This window comes from Corapipo altera, unplaced genomic scaffold (assembly GCF_003945725.1).
Source record: "Corapipo altera isolate COAL_440 unplaced genomic scaffold, ASM394572v1 66, whole genome shotgun sequence".
Lineage (NCBI taxonomy): Eukaryota > Metazoa > Chordata > Aves > Passeriformes > Pipridae > Corapipo > Corapipo altera.
In genome coordinates this window covers 4,773,187-4,789,474 of record NW_020884924.1, presented here as the reverse complement: position 1 = coordinate 4,789,474, position 16,288 = coordinate 4,773,187, and the positions used below count along the sequence as shown (strand labels likewise).

The following is a 16,288-nucleotide window of genomic DNA, read 5'->3' as shown; positions in this document are numbered from 1 at the left end:
ACAGTTGAAGTAAAGAGAAGAAAGCCGTAAGGCAGGTTTTGATACATTTAAGTCAGGCATTTGAATTAGCCTGGCCGTTAGTGTTCAGTGCTGAGCAAAATCAAGTAGCAGGGAAGGATCACCTGGTGCAGGGCAGAGTGTTCCAGAAGGCTTTTGTACACCTTGGAATCTTATTAAAGTCATGTTTATGGCAATTATAAGGATGGCTGGAAGACATGCTGGGTACCAAACAGAGCACAAAAGACATAACCATTAGAAAAGAATGTAGTACAGTGATATTCAGCATAGTATCTTAGTTCCATATTAATAACTCTGCTGGGAGATATTTCTTGACTGCCTGACAGCACGTTGAATAAATCTGAGATTTAGTATTGCTTAGGGCAGGTGACAAAGGGTCATATGTCAGACGTGTTTTGGGAGATCTAGCCCTAAATTTGCACATAATGCACCTCATTCTGTAAAGTAGTGAAAGATGAACACAAACATAATATTTGTTTTGTCAAGGGCCTTAAGTAAAAACACGACAACAATTCTGCTAAAGGCATGCAATCCCACAAGAAAGCTCCCTAGCAAACAATGCAGTCCCCTGTGGTAGGAGATGTGCAAAACCATCAGGACATTTAGGGAAACCAATGAAAATATTTAACTTGCATTTAGCAAGGGAAGGCTGGAATGATTTGTCTCTCTCCAGTGAGATCTCTGCCTCCTTGAGAGGGCTAAGTATCCCTGTTTGAAATTATGTATGCTCAAAGTAAATTGCAATTAAACTGTAAAAAAGTACCCAGCCACAACACAGAACTAGACAAAAATTCAGATCAGAGCCATTTCTTGAATATTTGGGGATGTGCCGAGCAACAGCTTTCCTTTGCAGAAGAGAGTTACTGAGAGAGGAGGAAGATGAGTGTCCCTGTAAGTCTGCAGGGAGGTGAGCACTAGTGAATGGATCTAGCACCTTCATGAGCTCTGCTTGTGACAGAGAAGCAGGACAGCTAGTGGCCCAGAGCCTCAAAGACAGGGAAGGCATTAATATACCTTTGTGGTGGTGCTATGATCCCCCGTTGGGGCCAGAGTAGACCTAGCCAGACTGCCTCTCTCCCAAGATAGGGCTGTGGCTGAACCTGATGACAGTGAGGGAGGAAGTCTGTGCCAAGGCAGGAGCTGGGACTGGGACTGTTGGGTCCCTGACTTGCCATCTACATTGGGATGTGGGAGCTGCACCTCTGCTGTGGGCACAGAGGATTTCCTCCTGCAAGAGACACCGAAAACTAAAGGCAGAAAACTGGTGTTTACATCCTCCCTCCTGATGGAGGATGGGATATGGAAAGGGTTTGTGGCACTCATGGGGACAACAGGGGCCATCAAGCAGGACAGGAGGGGCCCTTCCAGGTGCTGTCCAGTGGATGTATAAGGAGACAGGACCCATATCCTAGAAACAGAATCATAGAACTGTTTAGGTCGGAAAAGACCTTTAAGGTCATTGAATCCAACTGTTAACCCAGCATGGTCATGTTCACCACTAAGCCATGTCCCTAAATGCCATATCCATCCATCTTTTAAATACCTCCAGGGAAGGGACTCTTCCCCTAAGACTGAACTATTTTCTTCTTCCACAATAGCAGCAGGAAGAAATATTTATGCAGTTGACTCTTCAACCCCCATAGTCCAGCTCTGCCTGAGACTAGGGTGACTGACTCACAGTACAGTTACCAGAGGAAGGGAAGGGACAGAGCTGTCAGAGACAGAAGCCTCAACGAGAGGACATGATAACCTCAGCCATCTGACTCACCCTCCGTTCATTTTTCTTGAAAAAGCTAATTTTGTTTTGCAGTGACAAGCTGGGAAACTGCAGTGTGGCTGGGCTGCAGAGCTGGTGATGCACAGAGAAGACAGACACTGCTCGGTATATTTGGTTTAAGGCTCTATTTCGTACTGTATGGAAATGTGTGATAGTTTTACTGTTTATGCTCAGGTTGATGGTCCATCTTGGAAGCTGAGCCACAATTATGACAGAACTATCTCTGCATATCTCTACTGCTGAGATCCATCTGCAAACATCTGCAAATGCCCTCCCAAGTGGGCACCCTCACTCCTAAGTGGTGCCAAAACGAGCAGCAGAGCTGGCAAGGACACCTAGCTACAAGAGACAATATGAAGCTGCTTATATCGTGCTGTTATGTTAATATCCTCAAGTGAATTTATTTCTAATGGGCCTTCATGTCTCATCCTTATAGCACTGAACAGAGGAGTTATACACTATGATTTCATTGTGTTGTTCTGCATGAGCTGAGAGGACATTGAGGCAGACAGGAAATGGAGGATTTTGTATGTATGGTTAATAAATAAGCCATACATAGAAGCTAGAAATAGAGATACCTGTTTCTGGTTTGGCTTGATTACTTTTTGCCAAAGTAAAAAACAACCTTGCAAATGCCCTTAATGTAGAAATTAATGCCTCTATAATTAGGTGAGACTGGCATTTTCTGGAGTGTATTACACAGTTTGTGTTAGTCATACATTTCAGAAGATAACAATTTGACATTCATAAACAAAAACTGTGCTTGAAAGGAACATTTCTTTAATAACCTGGATAACAAATAGACGATTCATGATGTTAGTTTAATTCTGCAAAGCCACAGTGAACATGTGTGTGTAAGCCAGCACAGGCATGGCACAGGAACAACCATAAACCCACAAATTTATTTTTGGTACCTCACCAACCAAGGAATCCCCAAAGCAGCACCCAGGCAGAGATGCAAACATTGCTGAGTTTGGTCCATGCTAAAGGTTCTCCCAGCTGGATCCCTCAGCCCTGGCTGCAAGGCAGTGTTTTGATCTCCCTTGCCCAGGCTTTCCCCAGGGCTCTTGCCCACCTGCCCGTGGCTGAGGGGCTCAGCTGTGCCCTACATGTTTGGGTTTTTTTGTTTTCTACAACCTTATGCAAAGCCCAGCAAGAAGCATCTCTAACTTTAAAAAAACCCCAATCTTTACACAATCAGCACATGATCTGACTGCACTTCATTTCTATATGTAATGTATGGCTGTTCATAATTTATGAAGTATTAAGGACACTGGGTCCAAGGCTAGGCATGTCCTTGTGACAGATGTGTCACAAAAACACAATGAAGGTGGGTCCATGGTCATGGAATTTATTCTCCTGGAAGAAATATTTTAGAATGATTATATATTTACAATCTATAATACAGTAATTTATATCAACAGCAGAAGCAATAAAAAACTGTAAAAGTGCACAAAATCATGGTAGAGCAAAGAGTAATGTTAGCAAATGAACCTAACTATTTCAGAAGAAATTACACGCAAAATATATTCATAACAAATAACAATATTCTAGGTGGCATTTTTTTCTTTCCCATTTCATTTTCATTCCCAAATAAATCCTGTGGGGTTTTTATCTCTGAAAGTGGCAGTTTTCTCTATAACTATATTGATTTCTAAATTAAACATTTCTAAAACTGTTATTTTCCAAATAGCAATACGGAAATGAGCAAAAAACTGGTACAGAAGATTTTGCTGCTGACTTCAATGAAGCTAAATCTTTGTTTCTGAAGAAACTATCAATTCAATTCCTTACAGGATTCCAAAGATAAAAGCATGCACATGTAAACATACTTTTTATCCTCAAAATTATGTAAAAGTGAAAATATCAAGCCAATGTCTGTACATTAAGGACATTATATGAGTCACCAATGAAATACTAAGGCAAAATAAGACAATATTAATGAAAGAGAGTATAAATATAAATGATATTCTGTGGCTAGGGCAGAAGTCATAAGCTGCTCTATAGAAATGAGAGGTTCATCTCAAGCACAAAAATTACGAGAGATCACTATGTAAACCTACAGTCTTAAGGGCATTATTCAGATAATTTTTTAAAAGATATAATGCAACTAAGGAAAAAATTCTTTTACTCACCAAAGTCAATTAAAAAAAAAGTTTAATTACACAAAAGATATCTATTTATTTTAAAAAATTATATATTTTATGGTTTTTTTACAGACACAAAGAAATCAGAAAGAAGTGTCATTTTATAGACAAAAAGTCATTTCTCTTGCACCAATTTTAAGAAGAAAGACAATAAAAATAATAATCACAGAACTAATCTAAACAAAGTCAAACAGGTAACAAACAGTTCAGATGTAGCTGACTTAGAGAAAGTAATGCAACTCAAAACTAGCTCTGGGTCAGCTTGGGCTCTAGTGCCATCTGGTGAAATAACAGTAGTTTTCCCCTTGCAACCACAGCTAATATGAAATTTAAATTAATCCACTGCATTAGACAGCAATACATGAAGCAAGGTCACAAAGAAGATGAAGTGCTTGAGTAGTCTAAGTGCACATTCAGAGAGCCATACACCGAACCGAGTAATTTGAGAACCTTCTCTTGAATCATGTCAACCTGCTCCGAAGGGCAATAGTCATCCAAACTTGATCTGTAACAAGGAATTGAAAAAGGCATGAGAGAATACAGATATCACAAGCATGACCACATTGTGTATTCTTGTAAGGCTGTGTGGCTAGGCTGAAGCTACTTTCAAACTTTGGCAAGTTCTGCCTCCCAGTATCCGTTCAAAGTGTAGTGCTGTGGACCTCCTCACTACCTTTTAAGCTGAATAGAAAGTCTGCAGCAGATCAGGAATGTGACCTAATCTTCTTTCTAATTTTACTCTCTTCCTGAATCTGACACAGAACATGTTGGCAGACAAAGTTCAAGCAAAAGATCTAATTAAAGGACCCATGTTAAGTTAAAACTGAAAAATTCAAACGCTACTAGTAAAGTAGGTAGAAAAACTTGAAAAACATCTTCACAATCCCTCGGATATAACATTTTTTACAGTACCTATTAATGAACTGCAAACCAATACTAGCAGAGCTGACTCTTCTTGAATTTTTATCTGTCAAGATTTAGAGAGATGATTCTGTTTTCTCTGCAACACTGGATGACAATCCTGCAGCTGGCACAGGGAATATAGTTTTCTTTTATTGTAGGGATTAGCCATACTATTTCTTATTGACAAAGCCAGTTTCATGTCAGCTTCTGCTATTGTTGCCTGCCCTTCTAAGGACATGCTTGGTATTTCTGAATTATTAAATTGCAACAATTTGAAAACAGATAACACTGTGGCCTCCAAATTAGGTTTGGTGATCCCTGGTTCTCCCAGGTCCCTGGCCTCAAGTTCCATCCTTTTCTCCTAAATAATACTCTTACAGTCCTGGAAACATAAGTTTTACTCCATAACAAAGCTTTACTAGAGCCTTAAAGAATATAGACTGCTTTCAGTCTATTAGACGAAAACCAGTTCCAGCAGAAGCTTCACTGAAAACAGAAATCCTATCTATAGTACAATACCCTAGAGCAAGAGAAGAAGGAACATGGAATGTCAGTCCAGGCAGGCTTGTCCTAGCTTTGCTCTAATTAGCACAAGCAATGGAAGTAGTGAAGATGCATGAACTCCAGTGACAGCTATCAATCCCAACATACACAAAGCCTCATTACAGACTTTATATAACTTATGCTGAAGTGGATTAAGTCATTATGTTTTCACAGCTTTTGAAATCTGTGCCAGCTACTTTAAAGCCCAGTAAAACTGGCCATCAGTGCAGAGTCTTCCCTTATCTGTGTAGATTCTGTCACTGCTTTATGATCAATATTTCCAAATGTCAATGTTTACTATACTATAAGGCTTCCACTTTAAGACGGGACTTAAGATGCACCAACCAGTGCTATACTGATAAAATCATTTATCTTCATGAGTACAGTCAGAGCTTTTTAAACTAAAAGTGTCCACATAGTCTTACCGAGCAACAGTCACAAGCGTGGGCTTGGGCATATCTTTTAGCAGAACTTTAATGGATTGTATGAGGCCTTCGATCTCGTCTTCAGTGCTAACATGGTGAGGAAGCTCCATATAATCACAGGTCAAACCAGCCTGATGTACCTACAGGTAAATTAAACAGAGATTTAATTTCTGTTGATGAATTATTGATACAGCTTACCTGTGTAGAAGGTCTCTAGCATACCATCCCTAGCCCAGGAGATAACTTATACCTCTTTAGACAGTAAGAGTTGTGGGTTTTTCTGCCCCAGCTTGTTCTTTAAACTAAACAAATAAAAATCTGGAGGTTGTATGGATTGTTTCATTATCTCCAGTACACTGTACCTTTTCTATAAATTCAGAGTGTGCTGCAGTCCTTGAAGATGATAGTTCTGATGCTTTATAAATAGGTATCTTATCTTAAATTCTATAAAGAAGATCAACAGACCCTGGTGAAATGAACCTCCCTTCATAGAATGTGGCTCAAGATATCACAGTCCTGAAAGATCACGCTAATGTTGCCTAAATATAGACAAGCAGAGAAGAATTTTAGCAGCTTTAAAAAGAAAAGCTGGCGTAAGTAATGAGACAAAAAAACCTAGGAAAAGTAACAAACTCTCACAGAGTCCTGAATCAAGAAGCAAATCTGAAAGGAAGTATGAATTTTCCCTGTCTGTTGAAGCTATGCTTTTGAAATTCATCTACTTTCTGCTCTTTTACCTTGCCACTTACCATTTCATAGTCTGGGCTTTCCATCCTGGTTTTCAAACTGTGAACTAGTTGAACAAGTGGCTTCATTCTGGAGTTAAAACAAAACAAAACAAAACAAATAAAAAAAAAAAATGAGAGAAAAAAAAGAGGAAAGTAGAAGTTATTATGGCCTAGGATATGAAAATGAAATTTGCCTCTTTTTGTCATCTTGCACCTGAAAAAATGTAAATTATCAGTACTATTGTACTGTTTCACCAGGTCTTTCTTATAAAGCCCTTATACTCATAGCTGCCTCTAGCAAGTCCTCTTTGTGCTTGTTTTAGGGCAGACCTGCAAAGGTCAAGTAGTATCAACTTTTACAGGAAATATTTGTTGTCACTATTACAGACGTCTGACAGTAATTGCGGCATTTGATGTGGAAAATAAATGATTTTCCCATCAAGGAAAAGCTCAGATTTTCAGTGTCTCTTTCCAGCTGAAAACATTTACTTTAAAAGGACAGTGGGCGACGGGGCTGGGGCAGTTCAGATGTTTAGCGGAGACTGTTGCTCAGATACAATTTTTCACCCATTTCCATTTTTCCACAGAAAGCTGACCCTTGGGGAGCACCAAAGAATTGCTTCTCCATGTCCTCCTTGGTTTGTTGTTTTTTTGAGAACACTGATACACACTGATGACTAAGTTTTTAGTCAACAAAATACCTCCATCCGTAGGCAACAGAGTTTGCACGAAGCTGGAGAAGACTGAGCTTCAAAGGCTTACAGTGGTGCTGAAGACAGCAGACTGACTTTCCTTTTATTTTGTCTGACTCTTTCTCCTCTAGAACTAAAGGAAAAACAGTATCCTTGCATAGATCCTATCTTTCTCTGTTATCAAAGTGCTGGGCTATATCAGTTCCAAAACTTCTGTTTGCATTTTAAGACATTTAGAATTCTTGTACCCAGGATATGAAGCCCATTTCTGGAGGGTTTCTTCATCATCACTGTCACACAAATCTGCAAATGCCGCTTCCAGATCTTCCAGCTGATGAACACGGTTTTCAACACAATCCAGCAAGCCTTCCTTTAGGTAAGCATATATAACAGTATGTTAGTAAAAAATGAAGTAAGAATATCATGGCTTACCTTATGATTTAAACTCTGTAATTACTGATCTACTGCAAGTGGGGAATCTGAAACAACTGATTCATTACTATGGCACATCAATTCAAGAAGATCACAGTGAATGCCTGTAGAAGCTGTTATACCTTCAGAATAAATCATCTCACTTTGCTCTGTCTTTCCGACAACAATCCTAAAAAAGCCACCTTCTAAATATGTACCTGTTTTTATTGCTGATTTACTAAGAGATATGAAAATCAGTTTGCCAATATTCCACATATCTCTATTTCTTTATATATATATTAATTAGGTTTTATTAATTTGTGCTAATTATATGTGTTGAATCTCTCTAACAGTGTCCAGATGAGATTATGAAAGCTTACATTTCCTATCAGAAGCAGAGAGCACATAAAATGAAAAAATACATTACAGCGGCATAATGCCATCACAACTCTGGCTATCAAGCAAGAGCAACTAGGGCAAAGAAGAGGAGAGCCTGGAGGGGTAAAAAAAAAAAAGAAGAAACCTCACCAATCCAAAGTCCTGTCGAGCCACAAAAAGAACAACATTGCAGATGACTTACAATGTTTTCATTCCTTCCTTGTCAATTACCATTTGTTTACAGAAATTAATTTTCACGCTCATGCTAAATATTTATGCAATTCACTCATTTAATCAAAACATTTAATAGGAAGGAATTTCTAAGATTCTGCTGATTAGCATTCAGTGTGCCACGTAGCTTAATTTGAGACCACTTCATTAAGCACCTTTGATAGGTTCCTTCCTGTTGGCGTAACTCATTTTTGTTGGGTAAATAAAAAGAATCATTCCCTCTACATCCCACAAGGAAATATCATACCTCTGTTGCATTTTTGTGTGGTTTCTTGAAATTGTACAACTCTTGCAAGAGCCCATATTCTGTCTTAGACAAAGAAAGAGGAAAAAAATTAGACTCTTCAAATGAGAAACCAAATCTTCAAAGCTTTCCTTCTTCAAAAAAATAATGTGATTACCAAGATCATTCCCCTACTCTAGTACTGCAGACAATAATGAGCATAACAGCCTCTCATCAGGACAAGCTACCACTCTTTGGACAATCAACACCACTATGCCTTTTGAAAGGCAGTCTCTTGATACCACTGTGGTTTTCTAATAGCATGTTATGAAGGGTAAAAAATGACACAATCTGCCATTCTATGATTCCTCCTTGATGACTCTTGCTGTGGGTATTTGGAAGGTTACCTGTGGAAACCCAAGCATAGCTTTTATGTCCCAAGCAACAAGCACAAGTGAGCCATATACCTCTGAGCTTGAATGTACACTCCACACCATTATCAAATGTAAGAATCTCCCCCTATTTGGTGGTTGTAAATTTTTGTCACGTACACTCCACTAGAATGTCTCTCTTTAAAATACGACCATGAATCATTAACCGTGATCAGCTAATCTGCTGATTGAGCTTAGGTGAAAGTTTCTCCATAGACATAAATACTAAGACTATGACTCTTGTGAATGGTATGAGGCCATTCAATTGTTATGCTTACCTGTGTGTACATTTCTTTGAATGGATTTTTAACTGAAAAAAAATCTAAGTCAATGTCCAAAACATATGCATCCCCTTTCTGCAGCACTTGGCAGATATCTTTAACAACTTCCTTTATTAGGCATTCACTGTTTTTGAGACAGCTTGAAGTTGAGCACTCTGGTGAGGCTCCTGCCCTATTCAGGGCACTTGCATTCGGTACTTCCTTTTTCTTCACACTTGGGGTGCTGTTATCAAGGTCACCAAGACCCACTGATGAAGAGGCAGAAGTGGTGCTTGCTGTGTCATCTGTATTTAGCTTCAGTCTTTTAGCAGATGCTACTTCACCATTTTCTTCATGGCCATTCGATGATTCAATAGGGTTGATGAGAATGACGTGTAAATTTAAGGACTTCTGGTTTTCTAGCTGATCAGCAGGAACATAAAGACCATCGCTTAAAAAGTAATGATCTGTGCCTGTAACCCTACAATTGACAGTAACTCACAGTTAATGTACATCTTGGCAAAGAGCTTAGGAAAAAGTATTTTATACTTTAAAGATTCAGAGAAGAATAAACAGACTTTTGATGGGTAATGAAAGCAATAAAACTGTGTAGACAAAATTTCAATCCTCAGATTTTTAAATTAAATTTTTTTCCACTTCTTTATTGTGAAATAAATATATATAAATTCATCCTACACTTTTTATGATAGTCCTACAAGGTTTTAATGGATAAGAAAAAATGCTACTATGATTAATTTGCCATTGAATTGCATTTTAAAGACAACATCCAGAATTGAACAAGATATTGTCAATACTGTGGCATATAAGATTGCAAAGCTATAGATATTTTGTCTTTTCTAATTTTCCAGGAAAATTATGTTAGTTGGGCTTGAGAAATGCCCTGAAATGCATAAATATTGATTTAGTAAAAGTAAAATATTATCAATTAATAGGCAGAATTTAACTTCTTTTACCACTGACATAGATTCCCTGCTCTAAGTGAGAGAGATGGTAACTAGAGGATAAATAGCTAGGTATCAGTTGAATCCACTTATATAAAAAAACCCAAAACAACTAATTCAACAAAAGCGACAGTACGAAAACCTCTGCTTATATAAAGAATGGAATTTTTAAGCCATATTTCAGTACATTAAGCCTTAAGCATCATAAACTCAGACTAAAGATAAGCTTAAGTGTGAACTTCTGCTCATGTCTGTTAAAGCCTCATTTGATTACAGGGTATCACTATCAATCAGCCACAAAGACAAATAATTTCATAAGCAGGAGACATTTGAAGCTCAGTTCCCCAGTGTCTTGTGGATGGATTAGCCTGAGCTTGCCAAAATGAGAGGCTGGATCACAACTTCATCTTGTTGACAGGGCATTCCCAGGACCTCTTCTCAGAAATTCTGCGGGGTTCAACACGAGTTCATACTACAGCCTTTTCCTTAGTGGACACTAACTAAGGTATCTATTGCCTATCCATCTGTTGTCAACAAAACTTTTTAAGCAAGTTTGTATTTCTGAGGACTCTTTCCCTTTTTTCCTTCATGGATTTGGTAAGCCTAGAATCTGAAGTGAAGGTACCTGACAGTGTTCAAAAAGAAGCCTGAAATGTTGTTTTTGTGACAGCTAAGGCCACCAGTGAGAGAGCTATTCAGCCATTATGAAGTATTTCTATACCTTGGTTAAATGATTAAATGCAATTGAAACTACTAGCTGCTTTCTAATTATTATCATCATTATCATAGTTATCATTTATTATTATTATTTAGGTTAACTGTAGGCTTCAGATTCAGAATTGTAGAGCTTTAGCATTTTATTTAAGGTGGTAAAACAAGGCATTTCTTTGCTGTCTTCAGTTAAACTTGCTTCAGAAGATTTACTTCAATATGCTGATAAGAGACGTGATTTGTAAATGCCCATTAAAACTGTACCAAATCACAACGCAGTGAATATAGTGAATGCAAAATTATCATGGACTGCATCCTGCAGAATGATGAGGGGCTCTGATCAGAACTTGAATCACAGAATGATTAAGATTGGAAGAGACATCTGGAAGTCCCTAGTCAATCATCTGATCAAAGCAGAACTAACTTCCAGGTAGATGAGGTTGCCCAGATCAATCATCCTTTATCAAAGGATGGAGAATTCACCACCTGAGTACCTGTTTCAGTGTTTAAGTAGTGGACTAACTTAAAAAAAAAACAAAAAAACAAAACAAGCAAAAAAACCACTCCCACACCAATAAAACAGAATCATGGCTGACACCAAATAAAAATTTTACTAGGCAGACCAAAGAGTAAATAGATATAAGTTGAACTGCATTAGGCATTTCCTAAGGAAATTACAAATTACAAATTAAATTTTCATCTTTATCCAAGAACACAAAAAAATGCCAGTGAAAAGCTACAGAGACAACTTTTATATTGCTAGCATTATGACAGCAGACAATTTACCTGATTGTCGTCGTTGATACATCTTTCCCAACAAGAAAACTGTGTTTTCCTTCTGAGATCTGATGAGCCCAGGGTGGGTGAAGCCATACTACTTGAGAAATATGGCCAGCATAAACAGCAGGCATAATCCAGTTCTCAATACTTAATTCACTGTAATCAATAGAGAAAGACAGGAGGTAACAATATTACTTTCCTTATAAATAAAACATGGTCAAGAACCCCACAACCATCTTCCACATCTTTAAAACCTCCAGGCAAATCATCTAAACTTAGTACTCTGTGTAAGGGTAACATCATCAAAGAAAGAAAAAGAGGGAAATCTATAATGTCTGTAGTAGATTTAAAAAAGTTCAGACATAGAGTGCAATAAGCTTCACTCTTAGTACGGTGCTTTGATGATAAACTACTTAGTGGCGGACATGGCAGTGTTAGGTTTCTGGTTGGACTTGATAACCATAGAGGCCTTTTCCAACCTTAACAATTCTGTGATTCTACTTCCTTTTTCTCTTGATACATCAGACAGAGGAAAGTGCAAGCAAGGACACAAGATCGTTCTAAATAACTTCAAACTGACCTCATGAGAGTGTTTTATTGTAAACTGTTCTAGGTAGATTTTAAATATCATCCCAGTAATTAAAGTGAGTCACTCCACAACTGCAAGATTAGCATCTTTCCTCATTATCAAGACCCTATTTAATTACGTGTATGATGCCAACTGTATCCTGGGTCACATGAAAAGAAGCAGGTTGAGGGAGGGGATTATGCCCCTCCACTCCACTCTTGTGAGACCCCACCCAGAATACCGCATGCAGCTCTGGGGCCCTCAACATAAGAAGGGCATGGTCCTGTTGAACCAGGTCCAGAGGAGGCCATGAAGATGATCAGAGGGCTAGAATACCTCTCCTGTGAGGACAAGCTGAGGGAATTGGGGTTGTTCAGCCTGGAGACTGCAGGGAGACCTATAGAACCATCCAGTACCTAAAAGGGAAGAAAGCTGGAGAGGGACTTTTTACAAGGGCATGCAGTGATAAGACAAGGGGGAAGGCTTTAAACTGAAAGAGGGTGGGTTTAGATTAGATATTAGGAAGAAATTCTTCATTGTGAGGGTGGTGAAGCATTGGAACAGGTTCTCCAGAGGAGTTGTGATTGACCCATGCTTGGCAGTGTTCAAAGCCAGGTTGCATGGGGCTTTGAGCAACCTGGTCTAATGGAAGATGTCTCTGCCAATGTCAGGGGATTTGGAACTAGATGATCTTTAAGGTCCTTTCCAACCCAAATCATTCAAAGATTCTAAGATAGAGTCCACAAAACTTATTAGTCAAAAAAAGAGAATAAAATATTCACTATGCGTAGGACGATCCAAGTATTTACACAATTGCATTAGCTTGTAATTGCTGTAAATCACCATAATACTGAAGCAATCGATATTTATTTTAAAACAAGAAGAGAAAGACAATAGCAGACATCACCCTGTGGTTTATTCCCTACCTACCTCAGATGGTGGTAGAAAATATTGGTCTTTATGATTCTAATATGAAAATCTTATTCAATTTCACATATTCACCATGCCAACAAATGACATGCTATTTCAATCTCAAAGTCAATTTTCCAGTGTGAAGAAAGAAAGACTGATTTAAAACTACAGCTCTTCAGACAAAGCATCAACTTAGAGTGTTTTCCTGTTACCCAGAGGAACTACTGGGGCTAATATCGTAATATACTACTGAACAACTAAACAAAGCAAATTCATACATCCTAAATTGCTTGATGTACCACATAAACATTTGGCCACATTCATAAAACACAAACGTAACTTTTTCCATTAAAAAAATAAAGTTTCAGCAAAAGTGAAAAGATGGAAGATACAACCTGAACCTGAATTATACCTCTTTTGTTCATGTTTCCTACTCAGTTGTACCAATATTCACTGTGAATCAAAGGCAGCAAGAAGTAGACTTAAAGTACTCTGAGGCAGTACCCAGGACTTACCTAAAAAGAGTTTCTTTGTCAAATACAGTATCTGCAGGCATATTAACAGGAATAAGAAGGTCTGGATGGGAATCAAGATGAACAAAACTGATGTTACAGGCAGGAAGATGCTTTGAACCAATGGCACGATAGATGAAAGGCAGCACCTAAAGCAATATGAATAAAAACATTTTAATGATAACCAGTAGGCTGAAAAATGCGACCACTTTAACAGCAAAAACACTAGTCTCCCTCTTATTCCTTTAGAATTTAGATTAGAGGGAGGAGGAGACAGAAAACAATACAAAGGGGAAATAACTCCAGAGGCAAGACAACTCATGAACTGTAATCATTATAAGCCTAAGCATTCCACATGAGAAACTGCTAAAGAATCACAGCCTTACTCCCTTTTTCCTTCTTTATAGGAAGTCTTGTTTGCAGTAGCTTCTCATTAATGATTCAACTCAATTCCTAGGGCTTTTTTTTCATTTACAACTAAACCCCAGGACTGCCTTTCCTCTTCTGCAGAACATTGCCCCTGTATTTCCTTCCCCATACATTCCTCACCATGCATGGGTGCTGTGGAGCACAAAAGCATTTTTTTACTCGAGGTTTATAAGTTAACTGATATAGAATGAAAACTGACCCCACCACGATTTAGACTCTAGCTGGTCATTAAACCTATTCCTCTTGAAAAATTAATTCCTAATGACTTAGTGGCTGCAATAAACATACAACCTTTCTCAACTCTCCAAACTTATCCCCCGCTGAAGGTCTTCACTCAAAGGTGCGAAAAACAGAAGATGAGGCAACTCACCAATTTATAGCATAGAAAACCACTGAAGTGCAATAATACAGGGTGGTAAAAATGAGAAAACTGATGGCTGATTCGTGATACCTCTTACACTGAACTGCAGTACATGGAGTCTTTCTCACAGTTAGGGGACATCAACTGCCTTGGCTGCCAGAGCAAATCCAACAGGGATTGTGAATCACAGCCCTATCATACAGGGAATGTGAAGACTGTAAAGAAGCAACAAAAATTACATGTGACGTCTACATTATAACTGCACCTGAGCTACTTTTCTTGGCACAAAACTGATTAAGATGACAGATCTGGCATACTGCATGGGCATAACCATAAAACATAAGTACATTATTGCAACAGTAGATAAAACTAGGGTAAAAATAACAAGGGTTCCCTGATCCATGACTTCTACTTCTTTGGAAAAAAGAAATAATCTGGCCTACCTGAAAAACCTACAATCTTTGCAATTAAAATTGAAGCTTCACTCAGGTAAGGGTAACTACAGGTTGCAAGAGACACTACAGACTGAGGTCTCTAACCTTGCAATTAAGAACAAAATTTCCTTTATGCCAGCTGTTATTATTAATCAGTGCATGATGCATTTACTGACAACTTGTCCTAGAGGAACATCACTGTCAGCAAAGGATTATTAAAATTTTCTGTGAAGTTCTTACACTTGGAATAAAAAGCCATTTGCATTTTGTGCATCTACATTCACATCCTGAAAATGCAGTGTATACATTTAGTATGAAAAGACTTTAAGTTACTTGAAAACATAAGTATAGAGACTAAAATAAAGAAGAAGGATCATTAACTGGTATTCTCAGTATTACTATCACAGTGACACTCTAAGTCCTTGGTTACCATGTAAAATCAGCTATCACAGTATCATATTTCACAGTATCATATATTTCAGCGAGTCTTAGCAAAAATGAACTGCATTAAACTATTTACTTACAATTTCATTATTTTCTGTAATGGACTTTACTACACTAAAACTTTCTGTTTGCAAAGAATCTAGTAAATAATCTGTTATTTAGGATGAAGGCCTCAACTTATGCTACTATAAAAAAAAAGCAAAACATGAGAAATCAGAAACAGCAGTTTAAAAGCAATTCCTTCTTCATGCCCTTTTTCAATGACTTAACCAAGAAAGCAAAGCTCCACATTTAACATTTCTCATCAACTGGCTGTCAATCTGCTTGTTGGAATGTGATTATACCTGCTGTCAGACACTAGGTTGGGTTGAGTTTCCAAGTACTGCTCTAATGGTCAGCAAATTATAACAGCAGTGTAATGTAAGTATAATTTCTTTTTAACTATAGCAACTATGACCCAAAGAAGAAAAAAGACAGCAACAATTGCTTAAAAAGATGTCAAAATCCGATCATGGAAATAATTAACTTGATCGGTGAATGGGAAAGGAAAATCGGGTCTCCTGGACCCTGAACTTCATTTATGTTTCAGCAGCAGAAAGGAAGGCAGTTTTAATGTTTGTGCATGGCTATAGAGGGGAGGACTGTTCCCAGGGAAGCGCCCGGAGCGGGCAGAACCCGGATACATGGCGGGAAAGCGCATCCCCCTGGGAAGCCGTCAGCGCCAGCACAGGGGATCCACCAGCCAGACCGAGCCCCCGCGCCGCAGACAGACAAACAAACAAACAAACAAACAAACGAACGAAGCCACTCCCCATACACCACCGGAGGGACGGCCCATCCCACGGCAGCCCAGGGCCGGGCACTCACGTCCTGGTGGTCCTCCACCACCCACACCGGCAGAGCCGGGTACTCCCGCAGGCAGCCCCCGCGGGGCCGACCCCCACCGCCGGCCTCCTGCTTCCCACCGCTCATGCCGCCGCTCCCTCCCTCCCTCCCTGCAGGCTGTGC

The 16,288-nt window shown here is 38.8% G+C and overlaps 1 protein-coding gene across 4 annotated transcripts; it reads right to left on the bottom strand.

Annotated features, from left to right (window-relative positions):
- Positions 1 to 2,706: 2,706 nt before the first annotated feature.
- Positions 2,707 to 16,261, bottom strand: CUNH5orf22 (chromosome unknown C5orf22 homolog). Of its 4 annotated transcripts, none has more exons than XM_027657435.1 (11): positions 16,148 to 16,251; positions 15,361 to 15,465; positions 14,493 to 14,617; positions 13,616 to 13,761; positions 11,627 to 11,776; positions 9,186 to 9,648; positions 8,501 to 8,563; positions 7,482 to 7,603; positions 6,563 to 6,629; positions 5,814 to 5,953; positions 2,707 to 4,447 (listed from the first exon to the last, which is right to left on the bottom strand). In XM_027657435.1, the coding sequence occupies exons 4-11, from the start codon at positions 13,654 to 13,656 to the stop codon at positions 4,315 to 4,317; spliced, it is 1,179 nt and encodes a 392-aa protein (XP_027513236.1). In that variant the 5' UTR covers positions 13,657 to 13,761; positions 14,493 to 14,617; positions 15,361 to 15,465; positions 16,148 to 16,251; the 3' UTR covers positions 2,707 to 4,314. The 4 variants fall into 4 exon arrangements, with proteins under 4 accessions (XP_027513236.1, XP_027513237.1, XP_027513235.1 ...); XM_027657436.1 differs by lacking the exon at positions 15,361 to 15,465 and adding an exon at positions 15,625 to 15,730 and having other exon boundaries at positions 16,148 to 16,243; XM_027657434.1 differs by lacking the exon at positions 15,361 to 15,465 and having other exon boundaries at positions 16,148 to 16,255.
- Positions 16,262 to 16,288: the final 27 nt, after the last annotated feature.